We start from the raw sequence: 15,465 nt of genomic DNA, 5'->3' as shown, positions 1-15,465 counted from the left end.
GTGAATTGGAGTTTTTAAAAGCTCCCAAGGACATTCTCATACACAAGTAGGATTGAGAATTACTAGGATAGAAGGGCACCAGACTCGGCCCTTAGGACAAGTAGGCAACGGTCAAGCAGACAAGAAGAGAAGACTCTTTCAGGCAGAGGAACAGCTTTGTGCAAAGACACGGAGATAACAGAACTCGTGGTGCCTCGGGGGAACTGCAAACAGTTCTGTACAGTTCAGTGTCGAGGTATGAGGGAAGGGGGTTACAGTGGAAGATGACACTGGAGTGTCGGTGGGAGGGGGATCATTATATGGTTTGTGAAGGAGTTTGTACTTTATACTAAAGTCAATGGGAAACCAGTAGGGAAATGACATGATCTCGTTTATCTTTTAGAAAAGATAACTTCGGTAGCACTGTGGAAGATGGATTAGAGGGACTGGAAGCAGGGAAACCAATTAAGAGACTGGTAATCCAGGCAGGAAAGAGAACTGAAGTAGAACAGTGGTGCTGGAAAGGTAGAAGATACTCAAAGAAATTGATAACCAGGAGGCAGTATCAGCAGGGCAGATGCATGTGATCCGTGAGAGAGTAAGAGGAGTCTATGGAGTATTATTTCCTTGTTTTGCACCTACTTTTGCTCATTTGCCAGTGGAGGATCTGCCCAGAATTAAACACTTCAGAAGTGGCGAGGAGCAGCTTCTTATTATGGACTTAACAACATACAATGTGGTTGGAATCAGTCACTTCAAAATCAAAAGCTCTCAAAATAATCAGAGGCTGTTTATAATCCGTTAGCTGACTAAATTCCTGACATGCTTAAGGCCAAGCACCTCACTAGCATTTCCACCCAGTTTGGAGGGTGGGAGAGAGTGAAAACAGCACTGTAACAAAGGTTTGAGAGGTTTTAATTAACACAAATGGCTGTGCCTAGTCTAAATCTGTCCAAAGCAAATGGAGTGAAAGCCTTCTAATCCTTCAGTGCTTCATCTGGCATTGACCTCAGAAAAAAGAGCCTCCCTCTTCCATCATCAAACTGACTTCCTTGAGCTCCTTGTTTTTCTGTGTAGGTCTTTGATCCCAGAATTCTCTAAGACAGGAAAAAGCAGAAAAAATGACAGCTAAAACATCATGTGTCCTGGCATTCACTTTGCAAAGCCTCTAAAAAATATTAAATTAGAACATGCATTAAAACAGGCATTCCAAAAATTTACACCAGCTATCTATTCACGCCTTGAAAACAATTTTGAGAAGGAAAGTAGTTCTCACCACATTAGATGGATCTTTGTCAGTAGTTGCTCTGCACATAGCTGTAATGCCCATAGTACCTGATGGGAAATATTAGGAAAACGAGAGCTTTCTTTAAGTGAAAAAAAACCCTAGTATTATTTTGGGTTGCAAAACTATTAACAGTCACTGCATTATCATATCATTGTATCAATATATCAGTTGTAGGACTGACTGGTATTAGCACTGATGTGGATTTTCTAATTTTTGTTTTAGAAAATAACTTCATCAAACAATATTTTTAAAGTTAAAGTGGTGACTCTTTTCTTTTGTTGAGAGCTTATGTCCCACGGCTGGGGGTGGGGTGGGGATTCATTTGAGGATTACATCAAGTAAAAACAATTTTATTTGCTAGCCTACAAGATGTGCTTCTAATACAACTTTCAAACGTAGAAATGAGATGATAAATCACACACATGTACACACATCATCACATAACCCAGATACATATTCCACAAAAATGGCCAACCTTGAACAACGGAGAGCAAACAAAATGTAAAGGAGGGGATGCTGACAACAAAGAAGAGGCAGAGAGAATGACAGGCACAGAGAGGGAGAAATGAGGCAATAAAAAGGGAGAAATGGGAGAATTTTAGGGTGCCCTGTGGTGAGTCTGTCCTAGGTTAGGGTTCCCAGACTAAAATATAGGACACCCACTTAAATTTGCATTTCAATAACACGAAATAATTTTTAATGTAAGTATGTCCCATACAATACTTGGGACATATTTATACTAAAAAGTTACTGTTTATCTGCAGTTCAAACTGCACTGGGCATCTTCTTTCCATTAGCTAAATATGACAACCCTATCCTAGACATCTTGCTGCTCTCCTGAGCGTGTGATGCAAAGAAAGTTAGGAATCTATTGTCACTCATAGAAATAATCATAGTATTTATAAAGGTACAGTTTACCTTTTTTTTTCAATGTTTATATTTAGGAAAGAAGACTTTTCTTCTCCCTTGGACTTCTGTAGGTTTTACAGGAAATGAAAGAGTAACCTAGTTTAGAAATTAACTTCCTAACCTACTAATACCATGAACCTAATGCTGACATTCAAAAGGTTCAAGTTGCTGCAAAGCTTTAAAAAAGCCTGTATTTAAGAGCAATACTATTTATCAAGGACCCAGATTTGAGCTAGCTGTGGGTTTCCGCCCCTGCCTTTCAGCATTTTAGTTTAACACTACTATTTTCCTTTCAGCAGCACCTGCTGGTGTGTGTTTCAGCCATCAGGAAGAGGAATACTAAAGTGAAGTAAAGGTTAAAGCCGGAAAGAATGACTTGCTTTCAGAACAGAGAGGGAGTTATAGAATAAATAAGGCCTCAAGAGTATTCATTTCCCACTGCACTTGGCTTTCATCTGAATTTATAAGTGGAACAACATATCCACATGCAACCTTCAGCTTCTTCTCAAAAGAGCTCAAGGAAATGCTTAGAGTAGGGGGTGGGGGCTTGGGGGGAGGGGAGGGGAGGAGAGAAAAACAAGGCTGTCAGAATCAAGAGTCTTATCACCATTTCTATTATTATGGAAGATAAACTTCTTCTTTAAGCACCAGCAGGTGTGATGGAAAACTCAGCTGAATTTAAAGATTGCTTCATGCCTGTGCTCTCTAAGATAGGTAAGTGACTGCCAAAGGCCAAGAACTGCTCTCTTGATGCTGCAGAAGCCAGGAAAGGCTGCCGTACACTCGGGGTCAAATTGTAATTTTACACTGGTCTGGAAGTAAATCCCTTCAAATGTGATCCATCTCTGGAAAGACCGAAAGGAAAGACTTCACCCTGGGTATAAAATATTTTTCTCTTCTATAAGCCTAGGTGATGCAGTATGCTAAGCAGATGTGACTGACAACGATAAAGCTACAACCTGGGCATCAAGGAAACTTGCAAGTAGAAAATGCTTGAAGTGTAACAAAGTCAGTATTAACACAGGATTGTATTTTGCCAACCAAATAGATCACACCACTGCAACGCAGCCAACCAGCACACAGGACAACTGATGTGGGAGGAGGAATTTTTGGCCAAGACAAGCGGGAAAAACCCTCCCTCTATTTGGAAATGCTTACAACAGAAGGGCCTATACCCTGATTTGCTGGGAGGTGTGTCCAGAATTACATTCTTTCCTTTCTTTAAGACAGGTTTGTGGAATCCAATTCTTTTGAAACTAGAGGAAAAGGAACACTATCCAGGAACACCATTAAGTACTTAAACTTCAAAAAAACAAAAGAAAAACCTCAATTTCTGTGCAATTGCCTGATTTTTTAATTCTTTGTCCTAATCGCCTGATTTATATGTGGTAGGAAAAAAAATATTAGATAGGGATTGTGGAAGAAGTGGGCAATGGCTGTTTTTGGAATGGAGAACACTGTAGTTCACCAAGTAGAATAATCGGTATGTATTTTGCAGCAGAATACTGAATTTAATATGGTATAATCAAGGCTGCCAGTAATACACCTCAGTGTCAAGAAGCATGGCAGAAAATATCATTTTTTTTCTTTTTTCATTTGATATATAAATGTAGCACATTTTGTCCTAAGGGAAATAGAAGACCAATGGCTCCCCACGTTTTCCTCAATTACCACTATTTATGGACTGGAGGCCTGGATGTGATTGGTGCCACCTACTGGGCTAAATGAAGAATTACAAATCTGTCAACCCCTTTTAAAACTAGTGTTTCTTTTATTACTGAAAAAATTAATGTTGGGGGTATGATTCTTTATTGGGAGGATTATACATTAAGTGATGAGTTTGGATTCAAATAATAGTCTTTAGAGGTGTGAGAGTCATGATAAGTCACATACTGAAACACTGTCACTTTGCAGCATATTCTAGTAGATGAGCTTTGGCTATGGAGTCAGAAGCCTGGCTTCCTTGAGCTAGTTTCTTGATCTGTAATACCAGCCCCATAGAGTCATTGTGAGGGTTACACAAAGCCATGTGTTTTCTACATGGTCTATAATATGTCACTGTTGTTTTGGATAAAGAAAAAAACTGAAATTAAATGACTGGCCCAGTTTATCTAACTGGTTAGCCTCAGAGTTAAGGCCTGCAACTCGTATATCTGACTCAAAATCCGGTGCTTTTCCCATTAAACTATTATTTCCCAAAATGTGATGGTGAGTGATTTTAGGTGGCAACTGTAATAAATTTACAAGGTGCTGGAGCACAGTATTCAATACTGTAAATCACAGTGAGAAAATTATTCCCCTTTTGATTCTTTCAAATTGATGCCTTGATGGCATGAAGGAGAAGAGTTTCAGTTTGGTGCTGGTTTTCTTTAACACTCTATACATCTTGCTAGTCTCACTCCCTGAGAAAGATAAAACAGGCCTTAGGCTTCAGCAACTTGTTAGAATACTAAAATTTTGCTATCTGCATGTTTACTATGTTTACTTTCTATTATAGAAAGTTGCATTGGCTTTTCATTTAAAACAGCAATGTAGTTTTATTTTCAAGGAATTCATTTGCAAAATTAAAGACGTCAGTCTAAACAGAACATATTGAATAAATAATAGTCCAAGTGACACGGAAGTTGGGAAACACTGAGCAGCACACAACTGCTTCTCGTATCACTGTTGGTAATAATACCTTAACATATTTACTTTAAAAATCCATCTAAAAAGAAAACTAATACTTCTTTGGTTTTCTTTTTAATAATCAAACACTAGGCTGTAAATAGGTCAACATAACCAAAATTCAGGACTTAGATTTCAGATCCACTTGGGCTCAGACAAAACCAAAGACTTTGTGTATATGTGTGTGAGAAAATGAAACTGGCCTACAACCAGTGCTCCATGAATGCAGTAAAACACATGTGCAATGGGTCACTCATGCCTGTGGATACATTCATTTGTAGTTAACTAAACAGTTTAGTTCCCTATCACTTAACTCTCCAGAAGCATAAGTGGAGAGAAGAGAGTGCTGATCTGTGGGCTGTCCTAATTCAAAGTTCAAAGATTCAATGTTATGCACACAAGGGCAAAAAAACTCTGCTGAGGTGATCACGTTGAATGGAATCCTTCACTGTTTACTATCTTGGTTTTATTTGAACCTGGAGCTAAAAGATTTTTGGCTTCTTACTCTGTAGATCCCTCAAGTTGACTTTCAGCTAGTTTTAAATGAGATAAGACAAAGATCTGTTGTCCTCATACCTTCCCATCCTCCATCTTTTCAATGCATACCTTAACAACTTTCTACTGCTTCTGGTTGTATTCCAGGTTCTTATTGGAGAAGAAAACCTCAAGATTTCTGAAGTCCAATTCTTATCAAAACAGCAGTTAAAAGTATGAATGGAACACTGGCTGAAGGATAGGTAGTCCCTCCAGTCTTCCAGATTTTCTAAATTTTAAATATGAATCAAGTCAGACCATCAGAGTGCTTTATGTATATGGACCCAATCATCTCGAGTTGATCCATCATTTTAAAAAATTTTCAAAATGATAATTTCTTATGAGATTGTACCAAGGAACAGATAACAAACAGCCTGGGAAATTCAGATTCTGAATTCATTTTAGAAATACTACTGAGGACATTAGCTACTATGACACACATAGAGTGTCCTAACATTGTGATAAGGACCTGGAGGAGAAACCTCTCTTGTCTCAGTACTCAGGAAAAGCTATGTTTCTCCTGAGCAGTTGGTTTATCGTTATTTTGTGGACACCATAAATCCATGTTTCTTTTGGGAAATTCAGAATCAGGTTTGAAGATTAGCTATACCAACGCTATGGTACTTTAATTACACATTTTCATATATTTACCTGGCTTCAACTTATGTTCCTTTTGCTTTGATGTATTCATCTATTTATTTAATCTCTGTGCTGTGTGTGATTTTATAAGCTGTTCAAGCCCTTATAGAATAAGATTGAGAAGATATTAGACACATACATACTGATACTGATAAAACTTTGGCATCCCTTAGCCACGATTTCTCATTTTGTGTCTCCTTTTTAAATTACAGAGTTCAGTTTCATAAATCCTTGAAAATTTAAGAACCCTTTATTCCTGCCCCTCAGAAGCCATTCCTTTATTCTACTTTTTAATAGTAAGCTATATGATTTCTTCTAGTGATGCCATACATTCTTTGGGGTGGGAAAATGCTGAAACTCCCAGAGGAATATCTGGATTGGTGAAACTCACAACCATTGTCAGATGTTTATCTCCTCAACCTTCTATTCTGAAGTCGCAGAGTCTATTCCAATAAGATTTGTAAGATCAAACCACTAATTCCTAGGAAAGAGGAGGAGGTGGGGAGAAAACTAATATTTTATCAGATGCCAACTAGGTGACAACTACATATGTGAAGCACACAATATATTACTCAGTCTTTACAAAGGAAAATTTTGTTTCCTCCAGAGGAATTCTTATCTTGATATAAGAGCTTCAGTGTAATAATAATGATGATAGTGATAACATATAACATAGCTAACATTTAACGTATGGTGCGCCAGGCATTATGCTATCACTTTATATGTAATGAGATCTCCAATGTAAAACAAAACAAACTTCAAACTAGGTATCTATGAATACTCGACCTACCTTGGGACCCAGGAAGATTCAAAGATGCTTGCTTTGGTTCAAAATTCTGCTGTATGTACAGTGATAACTTGAGATCATTGGCCTTCTGGTAGTTCTTCAAGGCTTCAATTCTCAGCTCAATTACTTTGCCACTAAACTCATTCTACAAGAGAACATTTTCCAAAACTAGTCACATAATATTGGCTTCTCTAAATCCACTATTATCTGAATAATTTTTACTCAGAAGTTTAAAAATGATCCCATCAGGCTGAGTCTTTAAAAGTTGGGCAGAAGTATTTGTGATTTTTCCCCCATTTCAAATAGAACAAAATCAAGATCATAGGGAAAAAATGCTATTTAAGTTACTCAAGGTGAAGCTGAGATAGGGCTCTCCAGCCAGCTTCCCACAAAAGATTTATTTGAGCATGACAATTAGTAATACAGATGAAGGAATCGGGTTTAATATTAGGAAACTAAAAGCCTTTATTTTGCATGAATGAAATTTTATCCCATGTCCAGTCTTGGAAGACTTAGTACCTGAAAGATGTTGGCTTGTTCCTGATACTTGACCCATTCCATTTTCCTCTGTTGCTTTTCCTGGTGGAAGAAAGAGCCTCTGGTGACAAAGTAAATTGAGATCAGAAATCAGTTTTCTCAGTATGCTGCAAAGGCTTTATATCAAAATTACAGTGTCATAGATTCACTAATATATTGGTTTCAACTGCACAGTCCTCTTAATTGGCACCACCTGTACAACCCACTCTCCAAAAGCTAAAAGCTAAATGAATAGGATCATTTTCTATCAGTGAGTTGGTTGTGGGAAGATTAGATACAAGCATAATATCTCTAAATAAATGTTCAAAAACAAATTAACAAGTGTTTTGACATCACATAGCTATTTTGAAGTTGTCATTATTGGTACAGCTTTTCCCACTTTGACCTAGCTAACATGATTTACCAGAAATTTGCAGTGTCTTACTCAAATATAATATCCCAAGGGAACCAGATCACCTATAAAATTTTGTGTCAGGTTAGGAGCACACCATAGTTTAGGCAAATTACTGCTACATCAAAGATTTCTCATCTATCAGCTCTAAGAGTCACTACTGTTCAGAAAGATCATACTACCTTCCTTATTTCCTTCACTTTCTCTGCACACAACATCTCCAGTTCATTCTTGGTCTTCCTAGATGATGAGGGGGTTTTAGGAGCCTGTGATGAAGAAGAGAGCTAAAGGAATAGGAGGTACCAGGAAAGAAACACAGTGTCTCAGCAAACAGTAAATCAAATACAACCTTAAGGCCCCACATTCTACCTGTCTACCCAAATTAGCCCTGGTTGTCAACAGGCAGTTTCTATCTGTGTGGCATCAACAACTTTGAAATTCTAAGTACCATGCAGTCTACTTGCCTTTCCATCCTGCATGTCTGCTTTGTTCTTCATCTGCAGTACTTTTTGTTGCTCACTGAGTTCTTCTGTGTTGAATGTCTGTAGAGAGACATTTGGCAAAGCTTTAAATTAGCGGGAATTTGGAGGGAAGTGGAAAGCCAATGTGGGTCAAGGCTTTTGGTTCCTGCCAGTCAGCGACCTCTCAGGGCCTGACATGAAAAGTGTACCACCAAAGGGGGTTCAGAATGGAGTGAGCCCTTCCACTTGGTCTCTTGAGTGTGTCTTATAATAATAAAAACTATTAACTGAACCTTTATTATATGCCAATCTCTACTGTAAGCTACTCACTACATTACTTACTTATACTACTACATTATAAACACTCATTTAATCCTCACAGGACTATTTTTATTTCCATTTTATGGATAAGAAAACTGAGACTTGGAGGGGTTAACTCATTTGTTTGGGGTCACTCAGGTAGGAAATCACAGAGCTGGAATCCAAATCAGATCTCTTGAACTCTGAAGCCTGTATTCTTAACCACTGGTCATAATGATCTTGCCTCTCCATTTCTCATTGTCTTAAAACATGGGTAGAGAAAGTCAATCACAAGCTAGGGTATATAGACGTCCCTTCTACTAAGTCTTTCTGGAGCTTTGGATTAGCTGGATTTTGACAGAGGAATGGTGCTGGCATATTTCCTATCACAAGGACTCAAGAACTCAGGAACTAAAACTTTTCACAATTCGTAGAACTAATTTGTAGCTGCCACTGAGGGCTAAGAGTACAAGATTCAGGGCTTGATAGTATCCGAATTATTTGTGGAAAGGTGAGATGAAAAAACAGTCAGAGATCACACCCATACCTGTTATTTAACAAGACAAGCTGGTATTCCAATTTCATAGTCCGTGAAAAAGCACTCAGATCCCAAAGGCACAGTCTGCAAAGGAATTTCTACCCCTGCCTGGTTTCTCAGCAAAATCCCCTACTATTTTTATCTTAAACAATGCAGTGATTGTTGTAAAATCATAGGGCAATTAGAAATGAGTAATCATTCATTTGTTCATTCAACTTAACATTTATTGATTTGTTTACTATGTGCCAAGCATTGTGCTACACGCTAGGGATTCCAAGATGTGTAAAGCAATGAAGATACTGGAGAAGCATGTATTCCAGAGCAGGGTGGGGAGACAAGAAATAAGTAAAATAATAATAACAACTATAAAATCAAAATAATAATGTGTTTATATTATTTTAAAAAGTGCTACAGAGGACATGAACAAAGTTATGTAATAGAAAGGAGGAGGAGGGTGGAGGATGCCCTATTTAAGTGGAGTGAATAAGGAGGCCTCTTTGAGGAGGTGATATTTAAGTAGAGACCTGAAGGATGAGGACAAGCCAACTATAAGAAACTAGCATTACAGCCCAGGGATAAAGCAAGAGCAAAAGCCTTGAGACAGGAAAGGTCTTGGCATGTTTGAGAAACCACAAGGAGGCCAGTGTGGAAGGGGAGGACTTCTATAAGAGGGGACTAGAGAGGTAGGCAAGAACCAGATTATGCCGCAGTAAGGAATGGCTGTAAAGGGTTTTTCATAAGAAGAGTGACATGATTTGATTGTTTTAAATAAGATCACTTAGATTGGAATGAGGCATGGGTGGAAGCAGAGACATGATAAAATGAGGACATGGACCAAAAAAAAAGGAAAGTTCTTTGCATTGTGGTCTGTAAGACAAATACTTTCAAAAGATCCTTAGAGGCACACCTTGTTCCATAGCATCTCCATTTCGTTCCGAAGCATCTTGTTTTTCCTTTCCTGTCGAAGGGGAAGAAAACCAAACAAACAGAAATACGTGTTTGTCTAGTCAGTAAAGTTGGAAGAAATTACTAAGTATTGAGGGGAATGGAGGCACGGACACAGTAAACCACAGAAGAAGGCAATAAATGGGCCTAACCCCAAATCCAGGAACATGAGAGATGAGTTTGATGATGATGATAAAAAAATAATAATTTTGAATAATAACTTTAATTATGGTGACCACGGTATGATATCAATAGTAATGAGTGCCTCACACTTGCAACACTCAAGACTGTCTGGTCTTATGGCAGTTTCTCTGGAGCTTGGACTACTAATTTCTAATTTTTAAGATCCTTTACATAGTTGGTTTTAAAAAATCTTATAAGAATCTCTCAGAGCAAACTATTTCCTTTCTTTTACTTTGGTATTTTCTATTGCTTTTGAAATGTGAAGGGTTAATATGCTTGTATTAATTAACTTTTAGATGAAACTTTTTTTTAAGTCAGAGAAACAGAATTTTGCTAGCTAGTTCTAATTCTTCCCAACATTTCACCTGACTCCCTTTGGATCATCCCGTACTTTCTAGACCAAGGACGTACGAGTGTTGGAGCATCTGCTGCTGGAGATGATAGCATTCTGCCTTCCCTTCCACATCTGATGCCAACAGTGGAGTTGAGCCCTGTTCAGAGGGTCCTTCTCTGAAATGCCCACCAACCTCTTACCAGATTCTGCTTCATCTCTTCTGCTTCCTTAATGAGCTCAGTGACTGAAGAGTCATCATTCCCCTTCCCTGCCATGATCTGCCTCATGATCTGCAGACTAGAAGGAAGAGAGAGACATCATAAAAAATAATTCTTCCTAAAGAGTAATACCGATATTTCACAACCAGTCAGAAGCTACTCTACTATCGGAGGGAGATGGGGGCTGAAATCACAGGAGTTACGGAAATCCTTCTAGACATAGAGGCCTCTATAGGACAAATTCATTCCTGGTTGACAGTTGCCTTAGGTATGTGCCCTATAATGAATTCTGGGCTCTATAATGCTCAAAACTTGTCTCCAGCAGCTAGTGAGACTCCTCTCCACCCCTTCAGGAGAATGTTTTGGTGTATGACTTTTGGGGTAGGAAGGGGAATTTTTCGCCTCTGTGAAAACGGAGGTTGAAGAACCTGTTGTCTTCAATAAATCTCAGAATTATTCTTTCCCCCCATGTCTGTCCAACTCCCTGACTTTGCTTCTCCACATAAAAACATTTGAGTTAGTTGGGGAAATCACTTATATCTTTATGGTAGCCTCTAGAGACTCAAGCCATCAAGAAGTTTCTAACAAAATCTGAATCAACATCCAGTCTTTGACCTGAAGAGAGGATATTCTTTAAAGGTATTAATTAACTTTTGTTTATGCTCTTTGTAGTTTTCCCTCTCCAATTATAAGCAGAGAAGCCATCCTTTGTGTTCTCTTGCCTTGAGAGGTCTGAATTTCTGGGTTGTAAACTGCTGACCACAACTTTCTTCCTGGTTTTTGCTCTCCAAAACTCTGAGCTCCCTGAGATGCTTATGGTTAGGGTAGAGAATGAAGGTAGGCACATTATGGTGAGACTTCCTGAGACTAGAAAGGAAACAGAGAGTTGGCTGATTCCAAGAAGAGTGAGCGCCCCAGAGAAGAGTTAAGACCTCAACTGCCCAGTTTACTTAGTAAGGCCAGACCCTAACCCAGACTTCTAGGCTCAGAAAAGATTACCATTTTACTGCTTGGCATGGGAAGAGCAGAGTTATCTGTTCTAAAGTGATTCCACAAACATGAATGAGGAGCTATCAGTGTGACCATGATAGGCTGAGGACACTAAAGGCCCTTATCTGTTTCTTGGGAAGAAGAGAAATAACTGTAGCTCTGTGAGATGAGGGCTGAATCATATTTAATCCTACTGAAAGAAAATAAAGGATTCCTTCCCACTCTGATTATGTGATTATAATTTTTTAACCTACTAGAGTTGAGTATCTAAATCTTTTTAAAAGTGTCAATAATCATTGTTAATCCTATGGATTAAAATTCTCCTGCCTTTCTCCCTCTAAGACATCTGAGTAGGGAAATTTTACCTTCTTTGTTTTTCCTCCAAGTTAGACATCAACTTCTGGAATAACAGGCTGTTCCTGTCTTCTAGAGGTTTGAACAGCTCCAGCAGCTCCTGCTTCCTTAGCTTTAAGTCCTCACTTAATTCCTTCAAATAGTTGCCTTCGATTTTAGAACTTCTGTGGGAAGAGACACCATACCTGCCTTTAGCCTGCACTAATAATAGAGACCCTCTTTTCCCTCCTGAATAGTTACCACTTGGCAACCTTCTGTCAAACACTCACCTTATTTTTGAGGAGAAGTAAGATCCTGGTGAGTTTGAAGCACTTGTCATCTTGAAGGAAAACTTCTACTCTAAGAATAAAAAGGTCCTCCTGAAAATATGTGCCGTCTTGTTCCATTCAGTTAAGTCATCATTTTTATGCTGCTGTTCTTGAAACTCCTGTTGCATTGGACTGATTTTAGCTACAGTTTGAGGTCACAATGGCCCTAAGACCACAGAATTAACAGGTCTTTTAAGTAAGACCATCATGAAAGACAGCTTGTTAACTGAAAATACTATTAACTACATCTGATCAGTTCTTGCCTTAGCTTTAGCCAATGCCAAAAGTTTTACTCTGAAGTCTTTGATTGAACAGGATAAAATCACAACACATCTACTATGGAATTCCTATTGTGAAGAAAATAATGGCATGTCAAAAATAACTCATCAACACCATCTTCCATGGCAATTGACTTCCATGGAATGCCTACAGTCTATAAGGCACAGCACTAGATTTTCTGAGTGAGGAAAAGGTAGAGACAAAGCATCTATCTTCTGCGGGTCTTAGGAGGAGGAGGGGATACCTCTAGGATACATTTTTGAAAAATAGAGATCAAACTGGCAAACGCAAGGTACAGATATAATACTGAATAATATAATACAGGAGCCAATTGTCATTATTTCCCTGTCTTTAAGACTTGATATATCACAATGGCATGGTAGAATTATATTGGACATGCAACAAGAGGATATAATTTGTAAAAGATCCACACTGTCAGTATGCCATTCCACAACCAAGTTCTTTCTTGAGAGGCTGTAATTCTAGACTTACCTCCAGAATCTAATTCTGCCTCTATTTCCCTCTCCCTGTTAAGAATCACATTTCTCCTAGACCCTAAGATCTCCTGTCTTCATCTGGATCACTTAGTGATCAGAAGCTAGCCCAAAGAGTTATGCATTTGTTTCTTTATGCCCTTTAAACACAGTTTTAGTGCAGTATCTTTATTGACATTCTCAAATGTGCATTAAGTCTTGTCAATTTCAAATATTAACTGAGCATTTTCAGGCATTCTCTAGGGGCATTCCCCAAAATAACTTAATCCCTTTGTCTTTTGGGAAACCTTAAAGGCAGAGTATTGTAGTGAAAATAACATAATATTTAGTCGGATCTTGGTTTGAATCTCAGCTTCACTGTGAGCAGTGAGCTGACTGTGAGCAAGTTACTAAATTCTCTAAGTCTCAGTTCCACTTTTGTAAAAATGAGAATGGTAAATTAAAAGGTTTGTCGTGAGAATGAAATGTAATATTATATGACATTCCTGGCTCATGTCAAATATTTACAATTTAGTGAATTTTTGAATGGTTTGGGTTTAGTGATTAATGTCCTAAGTTAGCATTCAAATACAAAACAAGCTGATTTAAATGAAACTAATGAAGCTTAAGCTTCAGAGCCTTTCATTTTCACAGCCCTCTTCCACAAGCCCTGTACCTCATTTTGTATTCATAATTTTGTATTCTTTTTTTGGAAAGAGAGAACTCCTCCAATTATACATACTGTAAGGGTCCCATAAAACCTGGATCTGCCCCTGATAAACATCTCTCCTAAGGATCTTCTACATAAAAACCTCTCTTTGGGCAGTCTCTACAAATACTTTTTCTAAAGCATATATGTGTTACTTGTGTAAGTTTTGTATGATAGTGTAGTATGACATTAAATTAGAACAGCCATGTCAGGTAAGGCATAACATAATTCACATTGGCTTGCACTATGAGTTCCCTTGAGAAGTTTAGACTGAATGAGGGTGAGCAAACTCCACATAGCTGAAAGAAGGAACAAAGGCAACCAATTATTAGTAGTAGCATTTAAGACTGCAGATGTGGCAGGTGGTAGCAAATAGTAGAGGACAAAAATGGCATTGATCACTAAAGCATGACCTCTTTAAATTTCATCTTGTGACATTTGGTTGGCAGAATTATGTTAGAATTTTAAAACATTTAATGTGCAGGCAGCATCCCAGCTCACCTTCCTTTCTGTCCTTGGTGGGGAATGACTGAAAGTAGAACACTTGCTATTCTGATGTGCTCTTTTCTGTAGCCAATCAGCACCCTTAACATCCTAACATTCTGATGCCTGTTTCTTCAACTTGGAATACAACCTCCAAGAAGAATATTTGCCTTATGATAATGTACACAGACTGTAAGAGCTTAAAACAAACAAACAAACAAAAAACAATATTGAAAGGAGGGTAGTGGACATAATACATTATCTCTGGGACAGAGGCAGGGAAGGTGAAGCTACAGATGACCACCAGAAATGGAAAGGAGGGAAGGTGATCATGAATTTTTCCTGAAGTAGATGTTTAGGTCAGCTGTTGACTGAGGAAGCATGGTAGGAAACTTTGGAAGAGGAATGACTTGAGGTTTGGAAGAGCACCTGAGGAGTGGGAAAGGAAGCCAACCAGGCAAGAGCAAAAGGATTGCCAAGTGGAGCTAAGGGTCAAGGTGAATTTGGGACTTGAGGATTTGGTATGGCATGAATCGGCAGTCGTATAATTTCTCCAGCAGTGCTTGGCAAACTAGAAGCAATAGTAGAGAGAACAGATGGTTGTTTGACTCTGTGCTCTGACTTGGCAGAATAAATAAGCAGGAGTTCAAGGGAGGAAAGGGGCTGAGAGTGCTGGTGAGAGTGTCCAGCAAAAGGCTGATCATTTCATACAGGGCATGCAGAGACGAAAACGAAGAGGGCAGCTAGAAGGGAAATCAGGAAAGGGTTAAAGTTAAGGAGTCTAGGGTGGAAGAACAGCAGATTATGGTCAGTGAACAGACTTACGAAACAACCTGTGAAACCTCATCACTGCTTAGATGAATTCTAGCAGCAATTCATATTTTTTTTTTCTGCAGTAAACTTTCTGTTGCTTCCTGTCACTGAATAATATTCACTTCGCACAATATTCACTGAAATCCATGTGGTACCTCAAAATAGGCCTTATAACAAGCTATTCACAATGACCTCATCCAACATTTGATTTTAGTATCTGTTAAGAAAAAGTGTGATTACTATAATTAGAGTACTCAGAGCAACAGCATTTTCTTGTTAGTTTTACCAGTAGAAAATTAGATTAGTCTAATTAAGCCAGGTCTCCAAGAGTAGAGGCAATTATTTT

General features: G+C 38.4%; 1 protein-coding gene across 2 annotated transcripts; it reads right to left on the bottom strand.

The window, feature by feature from the left end:
* Positions 1-680: 680 nt before the first annotated feature.
* Positions 681-14,346, bottom strand: CCDC196 (coiled-coil domain containing 196). Of its 2 annotated transcripts, XM_006186454.2 has the most exons (11): positions 14,325-14,346; positions 12,324-12,385; positions 12,066-12,218; positions 10,693-10,789; positions 9,938-9,988; positions 8,196-8,273; positions 7,914-7,997; positions 7,323-7,382; positions 6,807-6,948; positions 1,256-1,314; positions 681-1,076 (listed from the first exon to the last, which is right to left on the bottom strand). In XM_006186454.2, the coding sequence occupies exons 2-11, from the start codon at positions 12,371-12,373 to the stop codon at positions 957-959; spliced, it is 894 nt and encodes a 297-aa protein (XP_006186516.1). In that variant the 5' UTR covers positions 12,374-12,385; positions 14,325-14,346; the 3' UTR covers positions 681-956. The 2 variants fall into 2 exon arrangements, with proteins under 2 accessions (XP_006186516.1, XP_032338811.1); XM_032482920.1 differs by lacking the exon at positions 14,325-14,346 and having other exon boundaries at positions 7,914-8,015; positions 12,324-12,496.
* Between the last annotated feature and the right edge of the window lie 1,119 nt (positions 14,347-15,465).

The sequence above is a fragment of the Camelus ferus genome, chromosome 6, assembly GCF_009834535.1.
Source record: "Camelus ferus isolate YT-003-E chromosome 6, BCGSAC_Cfer_1.0, whole genome shotgun sequence".
NCBI lineage: Eukaryota > Metazoa > Chordata > Mammalia > Artiodactyla > Camelidae > Camelus > Camelus ferus.
This window is presented reverse-complemented; position numbering and strand designations above follow the sequence as displayed.